General features: G+C 38.7%; 1 protein-coding gene across 1 annotated transcript; it reads left to right on the top strand.

Annotated features, from left to right (window-relative positions):
* Positions 1–218: 218 nt before the first annotated feature.
* Positions 219–8,043, top strand: LOC130239742 (cytochrome P450 1B1). The gene is made up of 2 exons (XM_056471055.1): positions 219–1,355; positions 4,872–8,043. The coding sequence occupies exons 1-2, from the start codon at positions 370–372 to the stop codon at positions 5,464–5,466; spliced, it is 1,581 nt and encodes a 526-aa protein (XP_056327030.1). The 5' UTR covers positions 219–369; the 3' UTR covers positions 5,467–8,043.

Below are 8,043 nucleotides of genomic sequence, written 5' to 3'. Positions count from 1 at the left end.
TTTACTGTTTTTATTAGGCTATACATGAAAGTTCTTTTTAATGTAAACTTTAGAAATGCTTTGGCAATATGAGAGAGAGAGAGAGAGAGAGAGAGAGAGAGAGAGAGAGAGAGAGAGAGAGAGAGAGAGGAGGAGAGGAGAGGCAAAGGAGGAGACTCGGTGATGCTATTCATTCGTAGATAAATTCTTAGAAAGTTCATTTCACCCTTAGCCAGACCATCCCACCACCGAGACTATATAATTTCACATGAGCTCGACAAAAACGCCACAAAGCGCTGGCAACCCGAACTCTGAAATTCTGATGCTCAGCTGGTCCTCTGATACCTAAATGTGAATCTGCATTGATTTCGGAGACGAGCAAATATATACATGATGGATGTCCTGCTGGCTCTGAGAGATCTCCTTCAGCTGTCAACGCAAAGTGTGTTACTGTCGCTGCTGGTGTGTTTAATGCTCATGTTCCGGCGTCGGCAGCTGGTACCGGGTCCGTTCCCGTGGCCAGTCATCGGTAACGCCACTCAGCTCGGTAACTCTCCTCACTTATACTTTAGCCGAATGGCTCAGAAATACGGCGACGTGTTTCAGATCAAACTGGGAAGCAGAAATGTGGTGGTTCTGAACGGAGAAGCGATCAGAGAGGCGCTCGTTAAAAAAGCGACCGATTTTGCAGGCAGACCCGACTTTGCTTCATTCCGGTTCGTGTCCAATGGGAAAAGCATGGCTTTCGGCAACTACAGCCCGTGGTGGAAACTGCACCGGAAAGTCGCGCAGAGCACCGTCAGAACTTTCTCCACAGCCAACATCCAAACCAAGCAGACCTTCGAGAAGCACATCGTGAGCGAGATTGGAGAGCTCATCCGTCTTTTTCTCAATAAATCCCGCGAGCAGCAGTTTTTCCAGCCGCACCGGTATTTGGTGGTGTCGGTGGCGAACACGATGAGCGCCGTGTGCTTCGGCACCCGGTACGCGTACGATAATGCCGAGTTCCAGCAGGTGGTGGGCAGAAACGACCAGTTCACCAAAACAGTCGGAGCCGGGAGCATCGTGGATGTGATGCCCTGGATGCAGTACTTCCCAAACCCCCTCAGAACCCTCTTTAACCAGTTTAAAAAGCTCAACGAAGAGTTTTGCGCGTTCATTGATTTTAAAGTGGCGGAGCACCGAAAGACCATTTCACCGAGCCTCGTCCGTGATATGACTGACGCCTTCATCGTCGCTCTGGACAAGGGGCTGTCCGGGGGCTCGGGGGTCTCTCTGGATAAGGAGTTCGTGCCGCCGACCATCTCAGATATTTTCGGGGCCAGTCAAGACACCCTGTCTACAGCTCTCCAGTGGATCATCCTGTTACTTGTCAGGTAAACACATATAAAACATTACATTTACAATGAAGAGTAGGCCTATCATGAAATATAATTGTTTAAAATCAATTGGTTTAATACACAAGTATTAATACTCTTTTTTTACTATAAAAACTGGGCTGTCATCATAACCCAATGTTGGTTAAAATCTGAACAAAACTAATATTTGTATTAATTGATAAATTTAAATGACAAATTTTAACCCAACGGGTGTGCCCATATTTGACCCAATTGGATTGGGGATTGTGGATTACGGCAATCAAACATTCTTAATGTTTCGTTAAATCAAAATGGTATATTATTTTTTAATTCTGGTTGAATAAATTGCTATTGTACTTCTAATAACAAACTCGTATACACTTATAAGTTAAAAAATTAAACTTTAAAAGTTTTAAACTTGCAGTAGGACAAACCTATTTAGCTCTCTGGAATAGGCTAATACACTTCTGTTGCTTTTTTATTATTTGACACTAAACCAACAGGCAAAACAGTGACAATAATACATCTATAATCATTTTAAATTGCACAGAAAAACAATATCTAAAATAAATGTTTCTGGAATGACAAAGGCCCGAAAGCACTGTTTGAATGCATTTTGCTGAACTGAGCTGCATGTAAAGTGCGCAGCGCGGAAACTAAGATCGTCCACAAGAGACGGACAGACCTGAATTGCACCAAACAGCTCTCGTGTGTTATATAACTCTTCCGTGCAGGTACTGGCAGCAAATAATGAGGGCAGGTTACAGCAACACGAAATGAAACCTGACCCACTAACACTTTTAAACATGTAGGCCACTCTGTGAAACTCAGCACGTAATGACAACTTCATGCAGGATACTAATATAGGAAAAAAAAAATCTTAAAATAAAATGTTTTTTGATACGCAAATTTGGTTCTATTAAAAAACTATTTTCATTGAAACTTTCACAAACAAATGCACAAAACTTACACTCCCAAAAACGCGATTTCGTCAATCGACGCGAAAAAATTATTTTTGGTTACCAAAAATTCAATTCAATGAACAGCTTAAACGAACCATTTAGATAAATTGAACAGTTAATAATAAACATTATTACATTACACTCATAAAATATGCTAAATAACTACTATTTTGGTTCCACTGAGAAAACAACTTTTTTTTCTCTTAATGTGAAGAACACGGAGAAAAACACCCTTTTGAAAACTTTCCTTTTAAAGAATTAAAAAAATAACTCTTCTCAGCTATAAAAGACCTTTTATATAAAAAATGTTTCCATGATTGATAAAGGTTCTTCATAAAATCATCAATTTACCATCTGGAACTAAAAGTGTAGAACCTTTCCATTGCTCAAACAGTTCAAATAAAAGCTTCCAAATAATCTAAAGAAACATTTTCTATGTTAAAGACATTTTAGGGAATGGAAAGGGATGTTCAAATTTCCTCATGAAACCACTGATGCCATCAATTACTTAAAATATATATATTTGTGGCAAACAAAGGCAGTGCTTTTTCCTGGAGGACCCTCAAAACTGCACATTATCTCCTTTTTGTCTGACACCCATTTCTAGTCTTGCAGTCTCTAACAATAAGTCTTGTGACCTGAATTATTATTTTTTTATAAAGTAAACATACTAAATGACTTCCAGGAATTTTATGGCATCACTGTCAAAACCACATTTTGGTATATTGACTTTAAAGAATATAGGCCTGTTTTATTCATGAACAGAAATTATAATGAATCACCAGCCAGACATACTTTACACTTCAGAAATTTACTAGAACTTCTATGTTAAGCTGCTTTGACAATGTACACTACCTGACAGTGTCTTGTCTTCGATCCCAGTTGTAAACAGCAACAAACAATAACTAGACTTCTATTATTGTTATTTGGAAAAGTGGCAGAAGGTTGATTTTTCTGATGAATCATCTGTTGAACTGCATCCCAATCATCACAAATACTGCAGAAGACCTATTGAAACTTGCACGGACCCAAGATTCTCAGAAAAATCAGTCAAGTTTGGTGAAGGAAAAATCATGGTTTAGATTACATTCAGTATGGGGGCGTGACTTTATATTCTATACTGTACATTATTTCTGTGAAGTAACAAGACTTTGGTCTATGCAAAGTCAGACCTTACTGTCCTAATTAAATAATTAAAAATCAAGGCATGATCATATTTTATTTTGGTAAAATTAGCAAAATCTAGAGGCTTTTGTCTTTCATAAGCCACTTTTAATACCAAATGATCAACTAGAAGTCAAGTTATTATTTGTTGTTCCTAAAACTTGGATAGGCGACAAGACTTTTGTCAGTTAGTGTACAATCTACATTGATTATAAAGATGAATTGAATTGAATTAAAATGAAAGGTTGCAAAAAAGGAGAACCACTAAAAGAGAAAGAACCTTAAAGTAAAGAGTTTTTAAAAGAACCATTTTCCTAATGGAACCGTGCCAGAACCTCTGTATCGTCCCTGATTAAAAGATGACCAAGTCTTTCACTGATGGTTCACGATTCATTTATTGGTCACACTCCATAGAATTAGTACGCATTATTTCAACATGAATCACCGTAAGAACTAGAGAGAAAATAAACAAACAAACACAAATGAATCCCGAAAGTTAAAACACTAGGCCAACATCAACAATCAAACATTAATCTTAAACAATTAAAACAAAATTACCTTATTTTTCCCCTCAAACCAGGAGCTAAAACTCATGAAGGAGGAATCCGTGAAGCAACTGTATACCTGTGCCCATTTTACCGTGTTTCACCTAGCGTTCCATGCTTTGTTTTCATTCATTACTATACGCAATATACAGTATGTATCCGGTAGGCTCCGCAATTGATGTCATAATTAAAGCCCCCAAACAACTTAATTCATTCAACAAACCAAACCATATACAAAATACAACAAAATAACAAAAAAAAAAATTCTAAATCATAAAGTAACACGTTTCAAGTTTCTTTACACTCCCACCAAATCATACAGTACATATAAAACATGAATGATTTCTACATATAAACATCCTAGAACTCACAGAATTCACAAAGTCTATGCAAAGCACCAACTTTTACACCCATAAAAGACAATAACATAGGGATGCTAATGGGTCTCTAGCAACAGTACAAGTTTTTGTATAGGCCTTTTAATTACTGAAGATTTGCCAAGACGTTTGCCTTTCATATCAAGTTTTGAATTGCCTAGACATATTTTTGCTTTTCTAATCAATCCGTCGGTATTAACAGTAGTCTCTTTTACTCTGCCCAATCGCCACTGATTTAAAGGCAAATCATCATCTTTCACAGTAACATGATCACCAATCTGAATATTTCTCTTAGGAACGTGCCATTTTTGTCTGACTGCTAGATTTGCAAGATCGCCAGCGACTCCAGAATTGTTCCAATAAATGTTGCACTTGTCTCCACTTATGTTGCACTTGTCTCCACTTATATTTAAAATAGTGCCGAGTAAACTCATGCAATAGAAACTGTTAAAACATCTTGAAAAGAGATTTTCACTCACATTGCAGGTATCCAGAAATCCAGAAGCGTCTCCAGGAGGACGTGGACAGAGTAGTGGATCGCAGTCGTCTTCCAACCATCGCAGACCAGCCTCATCTTCCATACCTGATGGCCTTCATCTATGAAGTCTTGCGATTCACTTCATTCATCCCTTTGACGATCCCCCACAGCACAACCACAGACACATCCATTAACGGTTACCCCATTCCCAAAGACACCGTCATATTTGTCAACCAATGGTCTTTGAATCACAACCCAACAAAATGGGACCAACCTGAGGTGTTCAACCCACAGCGCTTTCTGTATGAGGATGGATCCCTCAACAAAGACCTGACCACCAATGTGGTCATCTTCTCACTCGGCAAGCGAAGATGCATTGGAGAAGACGTGTCTAAAATACAGCTTTTCCTCTTCACGTCCCTGCTGGTCCATCAGTGTAGTTTTAAAGCTGAAAGCACTCCCAATATGGACTACGATTATGGGCTCACGCTAAAACCCAAACTATTTAAAGTGTCTGTCACAGCTCGTGACAGCTCAGACCTGCTGGACAGCTTGGTAGGGCCATCTCAGACTCCTACAGAAGAGAGACAGAAATATGTTTGAAGTGAAATCAAATGCACATGACTTTGCCAAATGAAGGCGGCTAAAGAAACAAACACTGAAGAATATCTCACATCTACTCTTATCACTGTATTTATAGTTGTCATACTCAGGCACAAACGTTTTCTTGCTCTGATTGAGCTACAGGAACAAGAACACACTCAGTTATTACTGTAACTGCGTGATGCACTGATTTTCGCTGTATAACGGGAAGCAAAAGCTACAGAACTGGACTTTGTGTGCTGGTTTACTTTACTCAGACGAATACAAGCTTCAATGTTTGACTTTAATGAGTTCTGACAGATTTACATGCATAGCATTTATTCAGTCAAAAATCTGTGGCTGCATCCGAAATGGCCCCTATATACCCTTAAAGAGTGCACCATTTGTAGTGTCTAAAACCATAGTTGACGTTCTGTAGTGCACTCAATCAATCCCACAATGCACCTCAATAGCTAATGCACAACTGATGGCCACACAATAGCCGCATTTCCACTGTCGGGTCAGTACGAGCCAGGGCTTTTATCAGGCAGGAGCTTTAGCAGAGAGGTCGAAATCATGCCACGTTTCCACTATCAGGCCAATAGCTCGCAGCGCAGCATGCAGACCCCGCCCACAGAAGTCACACAACCCGCCCAGTTCAGCAGGAAGATTCAGAAGAAAGTCAAATCAGAATCAGCTAGATAAAGTACACCATCATTATCATCACGAAGAGATTAAAATGGAGACAAACGAAACAAGCAAATTACACGTTAGCATTACATTGTGTAAACGAATAGGCCTTGTATTTTCATTCAGTGTAATTCGTTTACTCGCAGACCGACTGGCATCATAACATCAAGCGGTGTCACCACAAACGGAGGGATGACCCGGCGCGCGATTAATAATTTAATGCTAGCAATGGCTAGATCATAGGTCTCAAACTCAATTCCTGGAGGGTCGCAGCTCTGCACAGTTTTTCCTCCAACCCTAATCAAACACAGCTGATCCAATTAATCAAGGTGTTCAAGAATAATCCTTGATTAGTTAGATCAGTTGCGTTTGAATAGGGTTAAAGCTAAACTGTGCAGAGCTGCGGCCCTCCAGGAGTTTTTTTTTGAGACCACTGAGCTAGAGCATACTCATAACGCACTGTGAGAGTTTGAGTGCCGGATGACTTACCGTGTGGCACCACCAGATGGCATCAACGGCAGAATCCTATAGTGTCTGAAGAAAATTAATTGTTAAATTAGCATTTGTATACATGACCGCAATCAAAATAACTTGTTTCATTACTAACTGACAGTTTGCTTGGAGTTCGATAACTATCACAGGGTCTGACCAAAATCTAATCTGTCTGAGAGATTTATAGACCAGCAAAGCGCTAAAGTGCTCTTATTAATCCATTCGTTTCATACATTCCTTTAAGTGGACTAAGTTATTGGACTTATGTAGAGAATGAGGATATAGGGGCTGATTTTGGATGCAACCTGTATGTTACCAAATAGCAATTCTACAGTAGCTAGACAACACATATTTGGAGCGTTCACACTTGTGATTTTGGTAACACTTTATTTTGCCGCCCCTTACTCTTTCTCAAGTGCTAAAAAAGTTTGAGTTTTTTTATTCTGCTGAACACAAAGGTAGATATTTTGAAAAATGCTGTAAACAAATGACATCCCTAGGAGAAATAAACTAATGCTATGGAAGTCAATGGTTACTTATTCCAACATATCCTCTCTCTGTGTTTAACAGGAGATAGAAAATTTACCAGGTTTTTGACAAATGAGTGATGCGTAAATAAAATAATGATCATTTTTTGGGTGAACTAGCCATTAAGAACTGCTCTGCTATATTTTAAATGACTGCATTTAGCATAAAGTACTTCTTCACTTAGTGTCCTTTAGCTCAAAGCAGCCCTATGCTGCATTATTAATGTCACTATGTACTGCTCATATAATGAGAAATTTGTACAGTATGATCTTACAGCACTTTATTGTTCTTCTTAATCACCGTGCTCCTTAATACCATTTCCTGATTCTCACTACGGCATTGTTGAAGTCTGTGCCTTGTTATTATGGACTTCTTAGCATTAATCTATAATTAACTAATAAACGCAAGCAGGCAACCCTCCATTGTGCTCCTGCAACCTCCTTCCTAATGAAATACTGTCAGGAGAATCTCACAGTGGCTCACAGGAAGAGAAACTATTCTGGACATCTATCTAAGACTATTTTAAGTTGAATGTGATACTTCATTTCTGGCGCATGATCATGTGTGGTCAGAAAGGAAATGTATTTTGTGTCCCTCGGGTCCTTTTCAGTTAGGGGATTCCTGAAGGGAAATTTCAGGGTTTGTTAATTAACATGAATAGAATGTGTTATGGTTATTAATTTGCTTGTTTCTAACTGCTGAAATAAATATATATATATATATATGAACTTTTATAGCACTGTACGATCTGCTGTAATACACTGTTGTTTATAGGCTGCTGAACTGTATTAGACATGCTATGTATTTTATGTGTAAAAGATTATTTGTAAGCTTGTAACAAAATGCAAAATTGCTTATATTTTTCTACTTCATAACTGCTCAGATTTA

This window comes from Danio aesculapii, chromosome 13 (assembly GCF_903798145.1).
Source record: "Danio aesculapii chromosome 13, fDanAes4.1, whole genome shotgun sequence".
NCBI classification, from domain to species: domain Eukaryota; kingdom Metazoa; phylum Chordata; class Actinopteri; order Cypriniformes; family Danionidae; genus Danio; species Danio aesculapii.
The sequence above is the reverse complement of the archived record's forward strand: the minus strand, read 5'-3'. Positions and strand labels throughout refer to the sequence as shown.

Bases quoted from the DNA above. Each gene is read 5' to 3' on its own strand.
- LOC130239742 (XM_056471055.1), top strand. From the start codon at position 370: ATGATGGATGTCCTGCTGGCTCTGAGAGATCTCCTTCAGCTGTCAACG. The intron at 1,356-4,871 runs GTAAACACATAT...CTCACATTGCAG, and splicing joins ATCATCCTGTTACTTGTCAG to GTATCCAGAAATCCAGAAGC.